This window comes from Haliaeetus leucocephalus, unplaced genomic scaffold (genome assembly GCF_000737465.1).
Source record: "Haliaeetus leucocephalus isolate CR32 unplaced genomic scaffold, Haliaeetus_leucocephalus-4.0 Scaffold897, whole genome shotgun sequence".
Classification (NCBI taxonomy): Eukaryota; Metazoa; Chordata; class Aves; order Accipitriformes; family Accipitridae; genus Haliaeetus; species Haliaeetus leucocephalus.
In genome coordinates, this window is record NW_010973333.1 from 2,247,763 (window position 1) to 2,264,774 (window position 17,012).

The 17,012-nt window shown below is 37.7% G+C and overlaps 1 protein-coding gene across 1 annotated transcript in view; it reads right to left on the reverse strand.

Annotated features, from left to right (window-relative positions):
* The window catches only part of FNDC3A (fibronectin type III domain containing 3A), a 121,768-nt gene that overhangs the window by 79,743 nt on the left and 25,013 nt on the right, over nucleotides 1-17,012 (reverse strand). The window contains exon 3 of the mRNA XM_010583379.1: nucleotides 392-467. Coding sequence (XP_010581681.1) covers nucleotides 392-467 — 76 coding nt within the window. The remainder of the gene's footprint in view (nucleotides 1-391; nucleotides 468-17,012) is intronic.

The window sequence follows — 17,012 nt, forward strand, 5'->3', positions numbered from 1 at the left end:
GGGACAGGCAAACAATGTCCACATGACAGCAAAGAATAAAAAAAATAAACTCAAACGAAATTAGCAACTGCAGCTTTTAATCTGAGGTCTATGTAATAAATGAGGTTAGTCAAAAGTTGCTACCACAGCACTTCCCTGTTTGCTTTGCAAACTGAAAATGTCGTGTGTCCCGTCCCCCCCCCCCCAAGAAATTTAACTTCATCTAATATAAGAAGTACTTTGTTTATGTTAGGGAAATCTAAATCAAATGATCCTTAGAACCTAATCTTTTAGGTCTTTAAATGGCTCTTGTATTTAAAATAATTTCTGTCAGTCTTTTAACACCACAAAGTGCCTTTTATTTATCCTGATGCAGACTCAGGAAATATTAAAATGAATTTATTAGCTTTACCTGTAATGCACTGAAACTGTCCATCTTCTCTTCTTATTGTAAATGCTTCCCCTGGATTAACTTGCACAAGAATAACCTTAAAAATAAAAGAGTGTTTACAACCATTACACAGGAATATGATACAGAAGTCTGATAATTGCAAAATAAAAAAGAAAGTTTTACTGGGAAAAAACAATTTTTTTTCTGGTTAGTAAATACATTATTTTTCACTTCACACTGCTTGCTGCCTTCATCCCACAGAGAAAAAGAGATAAGAGCAAGAACCAGTACAGATCTTTTTAAACAAACATTTTTCAGAGAACCAAGGAGAGAATAACAACTGAGTAAAACAGTACCTGTACAAATTTTATTTTCTCGATGGCTTAGTATAATTAATTAAAAAGCTCTTTGTACAGCTTAAATTATTTCAACAAATTACATTAATTTCAACATTAATCAAACCATTACATAAAGTTTCAGAAGGAAGCCTAGGATTCCTAGTGTTTGAATTTTCATCATAACCACTTGGCAAATAGTTTTCAACATTAGGGAAATATTGTGTCATCTCCTTCTTTACACGATCCAAGCATGTTTGTACATATATTGATGATAAAACAGTATTAGAAGTCATGACAAAGTAAGTACCCCAGATGCACAGCATGAAGCAGTATGTATAGTTTTATTTGTGGAAAGCTATTTATCCTAATTTTGTAAACCCATGCAATGCAGAATTGATAGCAAAGCACATTTATCAGCCAAAATAAACAGAGGAAGCCTGACATGTACCAAAGCAGAAGCCCGTTACCATTTTAGACTTCTGTATTCTCATTTGAAACCTGCCTTTCTGTGAGGAAAAAAAAGCTTGTAACCATGAAGAACCTAGCTAAAAATTATGAACAAAGGGAAAAAAAAACCCAGAAGAGCGGGTGCATTTCATAATTTCTTTTCTGGACACATCTTTCTTCAGTCTCGCTTGCACGTGTCTAAATAAGAGTGTATGTCCTCCTCCTGGCATGAACTGGAGAGACACAACTCTTTATATACACAACTCTTCAGTATTATGGCCAAAAGTTTACTCTGTTAAATTGCTAAAAGAAAATAAAATTGGTCTTGTTTACAAAAAAAGGAAAACAGGAAACTTGAGTGTTACTCATTTTAAGAATGCCAGAGAGAAAGGAAAGGGTGAGGAAAAGGCAGAAATCATACAAATTCCTCCCCCGCTGGTAGAGCAACTTTACAAATTAATGAAAAGATGGCAAATTCTACCCTAACATACCTGCAACTTTGATGAGATATGACAGCTACTCACATTTTCAAACTTAGGCCATGTGATTCAATACCAATTTAGCTAAGTTTTGAGCTTAAAAATACTACTTTAAGTTGTTTCATGTGGCACAGTGTTGTTACTGGAGCATGATGTGTCCGGAAGCTTTAGGCTCTTTGACAAACACCAATGAACTATATCACTATTTACGTTTTATCATGCTAATAAATTTTCCAGATCTTCTAAAGTGTGTCTGAATATAAAATTCAGGAAGAGTTAGCATTCATAATATAACCTAAACTTAGAAACAAGAGGATTTTAGACATGAACTTCAAATAAGACTTACAGGTCTTCAGAAAATATTGTATTGCCAGAATTTATTGTAAAGTGTATGAAGGTAGCATTTTAACAACTGGCTATCACCTTCAGAACGTGACAAAGGACAGAAATATGAGTGGATGAGTTCTTAAAATTTCTTTTTCAGACTTCCCAAGCAGGCATAACTTTTTAAAGACATATTTCATTAATTTACTTTCCCCTCTCTGCTACAATTGAAAGTTTTAGCTTGAAATTTAGACTGGAATAAAAGTACCTAAAAGCTTCGCAGGAGTACATGAGAACATCTTTCCATCTCTTATGTGTAGGCTGGATAACCACATCTGCCTAGTCTTTTGGCTGACTTAGTATGTCCAAACTCCTGGTAGGAGCCATTCTGACTGCAGCTGACATGTCAATCTGCAATTTTCAGCTCAATATTCCTCTATGTATGAACTACGAGAAGCAGAAAATCTGCAAAGCCCTCGAGTTTTAGGGCAATGGCTAGTATAAATCCCTTGATTCCTGCTTTTAAAGGAACAGGGAATGGGAGATGACTGGTATTCCTGCATTGGTCCCCTTTTTTTTGTGTGAGTGCCTGAGGTTGGTAACCTGGGTAATAATGTTGCCCTGGGAACCTGCTGGTTTTCTTCCTCCAGACCTCTGCTGCGGGACATCCGAACTGGAGGTTCCAGCTGGCACAGTGGATGTGAGCATGGGAATACACGTACCGGCCCAACTGCAGCAAGCGGGCCCTATGCATCCTGATCTTCTTTTATGGCGGTTTCTCCGGTGTGAGAATCTCTGTTGTTCACTTCACAACTAGCCTGAGAAGGCGAAGGCTCAAGACACCAGCCATGGCGTAACACAGTGAGGGGGGGGACTGTTCAGCAGCGGCTGTGCCACAAGGCAACAGGTCTCCTGATGGGGTCCAGCACCACTCTGACGCTTAGGATGTCATCACATTTCCACACCTCTGAGGACACCTGACTTCCACTCAAAAGGGTGGGGAGACCCGCCAACTTAACACGGCTTAATTAGGTACTCAGTTCCCAGGAAAAGGAAATAGAGCCTTTTTGTCAATGGACTATTAGTCAACTTGATGTCTGACTGTGTTATTTATTTCACTGGCTCCCACTTTCAGCCTTGCTTTTATGTTGTGCATTTGCATTTGGATTTTACGACTGTTCCAAGATAGGCTGTATTTGTTGCCAAGTGTGCCAAAACAGAGCCTGAATCAGGGCTGAAGTAATTTCAGAAGTTTCAAGAACTCCTGGCTTCAAAAGTCTTTGTGTTGGGGTAACGTGTGTCAACATGACCAGCACTGGTTGCTGGACCAGCCTTATCACTGCTGAACCCCATGGAGTAATCACTGCTTTGAGAAGGACATTTCTGACACTTACTCACCACCTCAGTAGATGCAATTTGAAATAAGAAAAATTAAAGCTATGCATAGAGAAAGAGAGACTGATACCTTTCTGGTCAGAAAAGATATTACCAAAGACAATCACTTACAGGGATTCCCTCTTATCTAATAAGAGTCTGCGGCACATAATCAAGTATGCAAGAAACCTTTTCCTTTAGAGAAATTAACACAGATCTTTCACAGCATCATGTGTTAGGCAAACAAAATCCACAGGTTGCTTAGTATTTATAGCTCTTTCGTCTCATTCTAGGTGGCTTTGTGCAGATTTGCACATCTCATTGTCCAACACGCTGCTTCACGAACCCTAATATCAGGCCCTTGTCTTTCACACTGAATATTCTAGACCTTGATCTCCTTCCTCCTCTGGGCAAAACATTCATGTTAGCTTAAACTAAGTGAAAAGCTTTGGAAAAATCTGATGGTTTGGCATCTCTTCCCATGCCTCAATCTTTTTGTCACAAATCCTGTTGCTTTACTCAGAGCATCTAAAGCTCTGCTATCCAAAGGCTAACATGCATTATTCTATCCAGATTTCCATTGCCTGCTCCTCTAAGATAACTATGATAATCTGAAAAAACTCATTTGTGATGTGCCAGTCTCAGTGGGAGGCACCTTTAACACAGCCACTTTTCAAATGCCATTTCTCTTTCTAAATCATCTAAATCAACAAAACACTAATTAATGACTTCACAAGCTTAACAAAATAATGCGAACTTAAGACACTGAGGCCTTGATAGAGGCTCTAGAAGCCTACGAGCACTTCTAAAGCATAACCAACTATAACAGAACCTAATAAAATTTGAAAGCGTAATTTCTCAATGCTAACACAACTTTGACTCAACATATTTCTGTCTCAAGTTCAAAACATGCCAAGGCATTGCTATTAAGAAATGGGAGTATTAGATCAACAACTAGTATTGTGTCATTTCCACTGGGACTATAAATTGTTTCCTTTAAACAGTTATTTAATGATGATCCACATGACCTCAGCACAGTTCCTGATGAAAAACAGTACAAAATATCTTTCCAGAGATTAGCATACAAGTTGACAATACGAGAGTACAGATACACACTTATGCTAAAAACAGTTCTTACATAAATAAACCAAAATGAACAGCCCAATGGCTAAAGTTTGAAATACCTGAAGCATCAGTTGCCAAAGACTGTCAGAATTTTAACAGTGAAATTTCATACTTTTCAATGGTACTTAATTTATTCAACAAAGGAGATTTTAGAAGATAAATTCAGATCAAATGAACAACATGCTAAGCTTTGTAGTAGTTTAATTAAATAGATATGGATTATAGAGGTTTCTTCTTAGGGCAGTATTAAAAGCAAAATCCATCTTAAAAACATAGAAAGGCTTTGCAAAAAGGAATAGTATTCATTAAACCCCCTTCTTAGCATGGAATTCTTGGCTTTTTTCCTGACGTCAAAACATTTACGTTGCTGCCCATCCACTGTCAGTTCAAGATACATAGCCCAGATTGGCAAAGACCAGCATCCTAACAAAGCTGAATCATGCCTTGTATTACAAAGCTCAATGTTTTTCCTAAAATTGCCATTTAAGCTCAGGCAGCTGCTCAAGCCACATAAGAACATAAGAAATGTCCTCATCGTCTGGGTCAGCAGTCCATCTAGCCCAGTACTTTGTCTCCAATATATCAGTTGAGATGCTGTTTAAGGAGAGCAAGTGAGCCAGGCCACCTTCTGCAGTCCATCTCTGTTATTGTCTTTGAGTTTGCCTGAACTTTTCAAGTTCGCTTACACTTTGAATCACCTCCACAACCTTCTATGGCAGCAAGTTCCTGAAGTTCACTTTCTAGACATTTTAAAACCATCTCCTACTAGTTAAATGCTCCCTAGTTTCTGTGCTATAGGATTTCCTGAACAACAGTTCTGAGTAAATTTCATCCACCTCCTTCAATATTTTTTAAGCATTGGGAATTTCCCCCACCTTGTCCCCAGTCTCTGCAAACTGAGGGTGTCTGATCCCTCCTAGGAGAACTGCTTCATCCCCCTGACTGTGTCAGTGGTACCTAAACCCACACCTCTATTAGCAAGTTATGAGTGCTTCAGAACATTCCCAGGTGCAGAAACAGTCACCTGCAATGATGAACAATGTTATAGTAGTCTTGAGCACAACACGGGACGATGCCAACCAACAATCTTCTCCCACACAATACTGGAAACTATTCCTGAGACCACTCTTACCAGACAGTTTGCACACAGACACTCTTTCTGGAAGAAAAGATGGTTTACTAGAACTGACTTGTTCCACGACACTTAGCCTCAGTCTCTGGGAACATTCTTGAGCACACTGAAATTACTAATATATAAACAATTCCTGACAGTAGCCTGAAGAAGCATTACAACATTTTGCCTTTTTGAAGGACTAGTTAAGGGACAGCCTCTTAATTAGCTTTGAAAATCTATTCTTTACCTTAAATCACAATTTGAGCTGGTCTTACATGATAAAGACACTCTTAGAATACAATAGTTCTATATAAACTGTTTCATAGTATTTTTCTCCCCAAAGAATTCCAAATTAAAATATAATTTTATTGTAGCTCACGTAGTATGAACACATCCTACAGAGACATGCAACATTGACTTGGACATACTACTATCAACAGATATAATGATAATTTAACAATAATTTCAGCTGAAGTTCTCATGCTGATATAGTAAAGCTAAATCATATACGAGCAGGATGAGAAAGTATTCTGATTTTGTACCTAAAGAATCAAAGGCAGTATGAACATTCAAAGAGGAGAATGCTCAATGTTTCTTATTTTTATTCAGTAAACTCTTCACTATCTGCAAGAGAAACTACAGGATGTTTCTCTAGACTGAACCAGGAAAAGAGTTGAATGTTTTTTCAAGTCTTTAGCTCATTTCTAACACTGAAGAAATGAATTTGATAAAAATGGCTGGAGTCAGAAAAAAAAATTCTAAGATTAAGAACACAAACAACAAAAGGTGGAAGGGAAATCTGTGCAAGGCAGAGCTGCAGCCACCTTGACTCAGAGGGCTGCTCCAAAAAAAAGGGAAAACTTAAGGACAAATGTTAAGACTTATCTCCAGAAAGGTCTAGAAGTAACTTTTATCAGCAAGAAGCAGAGGCTGCAGAAGCCAAAATAAGATTCTTAGAGGTATTTCACTCCACCAATATGGTCACAGCAATGTCTTTTAAAAGCAGAATGGCAATGATACAAAATGTAGCTGAATTATATCTTATTAATCCTTGTCTTTATGGATATAGAATACTTTCATAAGCAGCCTAACATTTTGCTTGTGCCAGACGAATATGAAGGTTAAGGTATTTCTTCACTGGATCATAGTGAGGGACAGAATGGAATTTAAAATACAGAGCTAGCTAATCTTGCTTCGAATATGTATGTTTGCACACTAATTAAGGCCAAAAAGCCCATTAACTCCACTGAAATAACAATTTAAAACGACCCTTCATTCTGTCAGCAAGATACACGCTTCTACAAGCGTCTCTACTTGCACTTCCACCCTACTAACAGAAGTAGTGATGTATTAGCAGATTGCCAGGTTTCAAAACAATTTCAGCTAGCTGATGGGAAAGAAAGGCAGCATCAGACTTGTGGCATCATCACAAATAAGTATTTACATTACAACAAGCAAGGAAAAGTTTTCCCAGTGCTCTGTCACAAAAAAGTGATAAAATATAAATAGACTTGCACAATTAATTACTGTCCTCTATCAGGTGGTTAGTAAGGAAGACCAAAATAAAACCTATGGACATTATTGTGAAGCACCAATACCAAAATTGGATTCATCCTGATAAGGGCCCTAGATGAGGTGAAATACTTGCAGAGCAGGAAAACAAAAGAGCTTAGGACTAATCCACAAGCATGCTACTTCACTATTTCAAGGCAACATCTTTCCATAGCAGAAATTGTAAATACAATTAGGAGTCCAAACTATTCCTGTCCCTATGGAGGAAAAAAAAGCCAGTAAGTAAAACCTGAAATAAGCCAATGAGCTCTGAAAACTAACTTAATACAAGATGTCTCATAGCAACTTTGACAGATTTTTCTTCTTTTGCTCACCATTATACATGTGCAAAAGCAGCTCTCTGAATAAAACTTAAAGGCTAAAGAACAAGGCTCCCTCCCCAAATACACACGCAGCCAGTCAAAAAACAGTGCGTCGAAAATATTTTGTCACTTCTACCAAATACATATATGCAGTAGATCTGTAAGGCAAAAGAGATTTTATTTGGAAAAAACCCCTATATGCCAAATATTATTGCCAATATATTATATATGCAGAGATAATATTTTTTATTTATTGTTTAGGTTCTAGAAGTTTAAATTTAGTTTGAAGTAAAAAAAAAAACAACCAACAAACCACCCAAACAACAAATGATTGTGTCTATAAGTATACTAGATGATCTTTCACACAGGCACAAAACAAAACAAATCCAGAATTAAGACAGTTGGTAACCTTCTCCTCCATAAAGTTATGAAGAACTACCTAACTGGGGGAAATTTTTGCAGATCAGATTTGAATAAGGTTTATGGAAGTGAGTCTAGCTTACCCTTACCACATAAGGATGACCCTAAGTATTATATATCTTACAGCCACAGTTCAAATAATACCTGTATTTCTAAAAGGACACGACTGACTGAAATACAGTTTCTGCCTTTTCTAAGCCAGCACAAACATCGAGAGATTCAATTCAGAGACAGTAGAATTTTGCTTACAAGCTTGGTATTCACAGCCACATTTTAAAATCTTTTGTAGCAAATAAATTGCTTGCCCAAATAAATGCTTTTATACCTTAAAAGCTTCTCTATCTGCAGAAGTTATTAGCTACTAAATATACGACATCATTTAAAATATTTAGTTTTCTTAATACCTATGGGTTTATTTCTAACCAGCAAAGTCATATCTGAAAGATTGAAACTACCATTTTAGAGTTACTGGGATACAAGAGAAATAAGAGAAATATTTTTTTATTTGCATTAAAGAAAAATCTATAGACATCAAGCTCTCTGTGTCTCAAAAATATCTTAGCTCTCGAACACATCCTTCGGTATCAAGGACTATCAGCCTTCTGAAGGGGAAAAGAAAAAGGTTAAGTTTTTTAATCCTGACTGAGGCTAAAGAAACCAAAATACATTAAATACATTGCGTCATGTGTGAAGTTGTGGGATAAGCCCACATGAGAACTGCCACTCTGTTTTCTCCACAGGCTAGCACTGTCTACTGCCACAAAGGCAAGAAAACCAAAGTAACCTGATTGAATTTCAGTGTAAAGGGATATTTGGAATCCTTCCCTCTCCCCAGCCACCCCCGACCTCCCACTGAAGGGGAGAGGAACTGAATGGGTTACTTGATATCTTCCTCTAAAAAAAGTTAGTTACATTTTGTGAAATTAGATGTTTTTCCAGAGTAAGTGAAATCTGGGACAAATTTTCCAACCAAATGAAAATCCTCTGAATATATGTAACAAGATTGCCAATAGATCTACCACTAAATATATCATAACAACAAAAAAAATTGCAATCCTTTAGCAAAGCCAATTCATAGTCTGGCATACATATTAAAAAACTGAAAAATGTGGGGAAGTAAGACAGCAAGGAGAAAGTGGGGGGGACAAAAGCTAGGATATGTTACATTAATTTTATCCATTGCTAAAATCATATATAATATGAAGAAGTAAGAGTTTGTTATATTACAGCTGTCGTTAAAGCATACTTAAATGAAATAACGCAGTAAGAGACTGTTCCTGTGCAACAAGAAAGATTACAAATTGGAGCAAAACAGTACTCCTGAAAAACAGAGTTCTGTTTTTTTCTCATTCTGGAATGGTTTTTGGGGGATGTGTGTGGTTTTGGGGGTTGTAGGGTGTTTTGTTTTTTTCCTTCAGTTAAACTTCCTAGAAACCAAGAGGATAAAGTGTTCCAAAACATTTCCCTGGACCTCTGAAACCATAATTTAAAGAGAATCAAATCACAATCCATTTCTACATTAGCAGAAACAATGTTATTTTCTGAGATGTTTTACTAGGAAAGAGACAAGAGCTTCAGGCTTGGGGTTGGTTGGTTTTTTTTGTTTCTTATTAATCTGAAAGCATCTATATTTAGCATTATATGGTTATAGGTGCTGAGTCAGTAGCAAATGATTGTCAGCAAAAATCACAAATAATGGAAAGACTTTACCAAAATCATATTTCTAAATGCACTAGTAATATACATCAACGTAAAAAAAGACAACAGTGGTTTGTCTAAAAATACTGCAAATGAAATTAGCTCAGCAGTACTGATGAGAAGTATTTTTACCCAGAAAGGACAAAGGTAAATTCATTTTTGAACATTTTACAAATTTAGGAAAACACTGTAGCTAATGCTTTTGGTCATTCTGACTTCAAAAAATTTTAAAACACTCAACTAAACCCGTTAAGAGGGTGGTACAGCCAAGCCCTTTGTAAGATGTACACTGTATCTTTAACAGTCTGTCTGCAACAAGACTAAAAAAAGGGTGTATTTCTGGAAAAGGGTGAATGTAATACAACACAACTTCCAGGCAGAGCCACATTTATGCGCTGTCGTTAGGGCAGTATTCAGAACAATTACATTTTTCTCCACTAATAGCTCCAATCAAGATGCTAATTAGTGACATGCTTTATCTCATAACCCATTTCAAAAGCCTTAGCACTTTGACTTACTGTTGCTCGCATCCTTTTATTTCTCTCATTCAACTGGTGCTACCACAGTGACAAAGGATGAAGGCAGATTCAACAGCCACCACTCCGCTGCTCCAATCTATTCCAGTCACTTAATACCGAGGTAATCTTCGGTGATGTGTTGAGCACTGGCCCCCCCTTCTTTTAACAGGGCACCTTAACCTAAACGCCACGCCGGGGTATCTCCCTTTACCTTCCTCTATAGCTGTGCGTCCACAAAGCATGTGGAGGGAGGATGTGAAAGGTAGGATCAATTAACAATATAGTCAGCAATACCTACCTCAAGCCTTCCTTCCTATCAAATTAGCCAACGTACAGTGAGCTTCCTGCTGTACACGAATGTATCATGTCACCATAGCAACTAAATCAACAAATAGCTGCTGCAGCATCTGCTTCTGGATCATCTAACGTCAGTCAACAGAAGGTTTGGGTTTAAGAGAACAAAGCTTCCAAATACATGCCATTTTATAACTGCATTTTTAATTTAGCCTCCTGATTCCCAGATAGGATATACTAGCTTGGAACGAACCAACTTCTGACTTTATAGTTGAATCTGTGATGCAGCTCATGACTTCAGTTTGCGAATACGCCAGAAAGGGGGGGGGGGGGGGACGGACACACACACCACTTTATAAGAGAATAAAAAGGTAGAGCAAAGAAATAATCAACTGGATTCTATTGCACTCTTTCTTAAATACTGCGTTACTCTATACTGTGCATTTATTAAGAGGCATGAAAAGAAAGAAGTGTATTTCCCAATTTTGTTTTACAATTTACATACATGTCTGCCCTAAATAATACCATAACCAGAAATACCTTTATTAGATATTAAATATTTAAGACATTTCAGATGGCTGACAAAGATGGTTTCCGCTCTATTAGTCTCCACTTAAGAGCTGAACTGAAAACATCCAATATTAGTGTCTGGCAATCTTATATCCCAACAATAGCAGGGGCCCACTGGCGCACCCTCATCTGCAGAAAGACAGCTATGTAGGGCAAAACACGCATCCCTCCCTTCTTGTGAGAAATTACTTCAAATACCACATATGCATCACTCTGGTTTAAGTCCTAACCCATAGGCAGACAACATACATGAAACTGCTTAGTAACAATTGGTATCTGGAATGTGACAACATGAGATTACTGATTAAATGTTGCCTGAGGTATACAAAAATTAAAAAAATTACTCGGGCAGTAGCGTCTTCAAAGGTAATAAGCAAATGTACATATACACACACACTTATGTAAAAGGACTCAAACCTACAGCCTACTTATAACAGAAAAAAGTAACCTTCTGCTATTTTAACTTCAAATCATGTTCCTAACATTTGATCAGCATGAAATTTTTTATCAAGTAAAAGCTTTCTAGGCTCAAGGTATCAGTTATATCCAGTATCATTTTATTACTGAAAACACTTTTAGTTTTCAAAGCATCTGTTATTCCATCTATGCAGAGTCTTTTGTTACAAGGAAAATCATTACATCTAGCTTGGCTCCACAGAGCATGGTTCAGTGAACAGGGAAAACTGGACACAGACTCAAGATGCCCACTCTGTGGTGGCTCCAACGTGCACTTGCTGTGATTTGAGGGTTTGCCACCTCACCCACGCCAGAGTTTCCCTGTTTGTAGGACTAGTACAACAGTATTTGCATGTCCCTGAAAGCTACTGATCAAAGAACACTGCAAGACTTGAGTGTTGTTATCATTAGCAGCACAGGAATTGCCAGATGGAATCACATCTGTGGTCCAGCTAAGGTGATGTCAGTTACAAATGCAGCACAAGTAATTTTTTCCATTGATCATGTGTTCATATTCTGCTGTTCATATCATAACAATGCTAATGAGGCTACGAACTACTCTTTTCCACAATCAAGCCCACTAACACTTAGAAAACAGATTAAATGGAAAAACTGCAAAAGTAACAGGTATTATAGACACCATAAGATTAGTAAATAGGAACAGCTGATATATCAGTAACAAAAACTAAACTAAAATAGTGTCTTAAGCCTTTGGCAATTTAAGACAATTTAAGAATTTCATGGTTGTGAAGAGTATTACTTCTTAAAGCAATCTTTCATAAGATTCTTCTACCTCCGTCTTCTTTTAGACTTCCTAAAGACTTCCTCCCTCCCTATTTATGTTAGCTAGTAACCAATAAAGAGTTCTGAAAACCTTAGGTTGAGCTCTGTACTATACCATACCAATTCATAGCTGACTAAGCACACATTTCTGTAGTATCTATAAGGAAAAGTAACATTAGAAATTTTTTTTGCCTTAAATTATCTTCTGTTTTTAGTATGAATGACAGCAGATAACAGGCTTCTCATCATTATTTATAAGCGTCTTACAGACATTGATCTTTGTCCAAGTAACACGATGCAATGCTCTTAACACTGAAGTTCTAAAATCTTCTATTTCCCACCAAATTTATTTGAGCAAATTCCCATTTACAGGTTTCCTACAACTACACAATTCTCTCCCCTAGCATCTGCTAACACTAACTGATAATCTAGAGGGATACAAGTGCTCCATATACGGAGATTAACACTTTCCTAATGAAGAACAGAAAAGATCTGGGTAAGTAAAGGCCATCAACAAATCTTGGTTTTTAGGAGTAGGGAGGAAAGCCATAGAGAATTAAGTAAATGTTACATAGTATGTTGCCATAACAATTTACACGTTTGGGATTTTGTAAACACAAACACAATCCAAACTACTTCAGCTTACAGAGGCAGTAGCAGCATGTCCTGAAGAAAGCGAGAAAAAGTGCCACCTTGTCTGTGACATGCTCCTAAGGCCTATGTATATTTTCAGTGGAGGAATAAGCAACTCTGTGTCATTTTTCTAAAAGGCAGCTGACAGATAATAGAAATCAGCAAACATTTCATCTATAACCACCACTACAAGATACTGTCAGCACCACTGAATACACTAAGACAACAGAATATACCTAGAAGCAACTGGAAACAAGGAGGTTGGAAAGATGACTAGACTGTTCAGTGGCACTGACATTCAAAAACCATAGATTTCAATAAGCTTTCATTGCTTTTTGTAGAAAGGCAGGTTGGAAAGATCTGAGAATTGGTGATTTTTTTATTGTAGCAAATGAATTGATTTTATTTATGAAAAGGTTTTTTAAATTCTTACTGTACTTCCCCCCCACCCCACTCTCTTCATGTGAAAGATGATTAGCAGAAAGCTGATCACTGGAGGGGGGCAGGGTAGGAAGATAGTTTGGAGCCTTGTTTTATAAAAATAGAAAGTTTTCTGACAAGAACCAGTAAAAGATAAATGTTAAAATCTGCATCTAATGTCACTGATAAATGTTCAAGACTTGTTAGTGTCCACATATAACAGTATCAGTCAGTGTATGTTCCATAAGTGTGTCTGTCTCATTCTTTATTATTGAGAAATACTTAAAATTTTCATCTACTTGTTTCTGCTTTGCCTCTTCTCTTTTGCATTCTCAGTTCTCACAGCTTGGCTAAACAAAGTTTTATTTGTCTCATTTACAGCAAACCCAATATGTTGCACTAGCACTGACACAGTCTGTGGTTAGTAGATAGTACACATAAAATTTGCTACTTAAAATAATCCCACTATTATATCTTTAAATCAGTAAAAACATAAGGGTCACAGAAGTGTTTCAAAGAATCTGGATAATGCAGCAGACAAACATTTGTGCTTCAAAGTTTTAAGCTAATCCTTGTTTACAGGGAAGTAGAAGGAAGCAGTGTTAGGGGCAGTCACTGAACTCTGGAACTTTCTGAGGCATCTGGTCCTGGCCAGTGGTTAGACACGTCAATCTCTATAAATAAAAATTGGAAGACTTCAATCAGATTATTCTCATTTCACCATGATGTTGTTTGAAGTGCACAGGACTTCAGCTTTTCAACACTAAGCAAAACTGGATGAGGGACAGAGTTCATACTGCACAGCAAAGCAGTAGCAGGGGCTAAGCTTTCAGCTAATACTTTGCAGGGTTAGTCCCCTCAGTAGGCACTTTCCCTGATCAATCTGCATATTTGCAACAGTCCAAAACAGAATCAGGGAATAAACTTTCATTTAAGCTGTATCTAGATGCACTGAAAGGTAGAAGACTGCCAATTTAATTTTGGAAAACTAAGTAATTTAACAAAGATTGTCTGAAGTGAACATTGCAATTATTGCAGTTCCCACGCTTTGACTGCAGGCTGCACCAGCAGTTCCTACAAAGTACCCTATGTCTATTAGGTATCATTTGGTGTTTCCCTATGAAAAAAAAAAAAAACCAAACCAAAACTTAAGACTGCCTACTTCCAGGCTCTGAATCTGCTGTGAAGATGTTAATGCTGAGAAGAGGGGAAGAATTAGTTTGTTGCTTAGCTCACATTTGAAACAAGCTGAACAGTTGTGCCACTGTTAGAGAGCTTTGCTAGTATTTTCCTTCCATATAATACCTAGAGATTAATACAAAAAAAGAATCTTACAAACATTATGAAAGCTAGCCAAGATGAACAAAGTGAGGTGGACAGTTAACAGATTTGCTAATGATGACGCAAGTCAATGACACTTCACTTCAAAGGACTTCTTTGTCAGTAATATCTGGACATGTCTGAAAGTGTGTGCAACCAGTCAGGCATTCACCGAGCAACAATATCCAACATTATAAAGAGGTCATGATCAACCTTTCGCCTAACAGCTGAATACATTATTTCAGAAAGGTTATAAAGCTACAATTGATTCCCCCTCTGAAGGCTAAGGCAGAGCCCTTTCAGACCCTGTCCTGACTTCCTTCACCCTTCTGAAGTACAAAAAGAGGACCCAGCAAGCAGGATAGACACTCTATTTCTCTCCCCTACAACTAGCAAGTGCCATGAACAGCAGGTTACTGGTGGAGATCTTCACCAAGCATGCAGCAGCTGAACTCACTCTGGCCGTGCAGTATTCTGTAATTTGTACAGTTGTTTCAAGGGCTGAAGTGACAGATGGGAGCCGCCTTCCTTTTTTGAAGAACTCTGCTGAACAACAACTCAAATCAAAATTTGTAATAAATATCCTTTAAAAACAATACCCTTCCCTGCAATGCAACTGTAACAACGAAGAGAAAAATATAAATAAGCAAGCTGAAACCGAATTTGGACATTCAGTTTCTCAAGACTTTAGACGATTTAAGAAACATATAAGCTGTTTGTTTAGAAAGTATATGGACTAGAAGAATTCCCAACATTGCTTCTGACAGCTCAGGTTCCTGTTTGGTGATATAGCAAGTTAAAAGCCCATAATATTTAAGACTGATGGATGTGTCTGTAACATTTCTACCTTAAATAGAGCACAAAAGTAAGTGCCAAAGGAAGAACTGTATTCTGTACTTATTCAAAATAGCATTTCATTAAAAAAAAATTAGAATGCTAGGAGTTTCAATAGCACTTCTGAAGTAGCCTGTTTTCCCCTGATAAAGTACCCTACACACCCAGCTTTGTGCAAATCTGGGTATCACTGTGTACCAAAACACCGTGTGACAACATGAACCTGAACTGGAAGAGAAATTAAAGGCTACATCCTTAGCTTGATCAGGTTGGAGAGGCTCAGTCAGTACTGGACCAAGGGCTTGGTGGGAAAAGTCTCTACAACCCCAATCCTTTCCCATGTATTTTCTCCTCTACTTCAAAAAAAAAAAAGAGAGAAAAATCAGAGCCAAGGGCCATTTTTACTATGGTGTGTAAACCTGGGTCTGTCTCTTCTTGGAGAATGTAATTCTGGCTGCTCTATAAAGTATACAATTCTGTAACACACAGAGGGTTAGGTGGACTTTGCCCAGTTATAAATAGAGAAACATATCACCAGGGAATAGAACAAACTATTTCAGTTGGAAGGGACCTAATGATGATCTAGTCCAACTGCCTGAGCAATTGAGGGCTGACCAAAACTTAAAGCATGTTGTTAAGGGCATTGTCCAAACGTCTGTTAAACACTGACAGGCTTGGGGCATCAACCACCTCTCCAGTAAGCCTGTTCCAGTGTTTGGCCACCCTCTTGGTAAAAAAATGCTTCCCAGGGGAAAAAAACAGGCTTCAGCTAGCAGGGGATGCATTTCAGATTACTTGTTCACAAAGTGTGTAATTCTCACATATTTTAAGAGTGGAGTTTCTGTAGTTAAAAATATGACTTTGCAAAGCAGTTATGGTTTTGTCACAACTTACAGAGAGATTACAAAGGCTGCCTTCTGAGGAAACGTATGTAAGCAATAAGGGTGACTTCGTAGGTCTTGGACTCTGGCATTCAGGTCCTGGCTTACTTGGCATTAAGTGTCCCATGGCACAGAGAAGGGGAGATAAGGGAACCAAGGAACATGCCCGAGTCCAGGACACTGCTTGGACATAACTGTATCCTTCCAAACCCTACTGATAGAGAAGCACGCAGATTCAGGAACTGGGCCCCCGCTTGCAACAGACTGCAGAGAAGAACTACCTCAATGCTTATAGCTCCAGGCAACTTGCACCTTCTTACCTCATTCGAAAAGAGGGAAAAAAAAAAACCCAAAAAAGCAAGTACAGATCCTTAGTCACCTTCCTAAAACATGAGAGATCATCTTCTGGATGTGCTTATTTCTCCCTATTGACTATATTAGCAACCTACAGTGACTAACTGACTTTAAATCTGATTTTCACATGTCATCCAATTCTCCCAAACATCAGTTTCTGAAGAGGTTCATTCAACAGGGGAAATCTTGCCTCAAGTATCTTGGGAGGAATCTACTGTATCAGAGACCAAAATTAATCTAGGATTCATATCATGCAAATGAAAACAGACATTTTAGAGAGAAAGGAGGATTACTCAGAGAAGTTTTATGAGGGTACTTCATTCCATGAATTTTCATACTGGGTACAAGTAGGAAAGGCTATGAACTACACAGCCTTCACTCTTGTT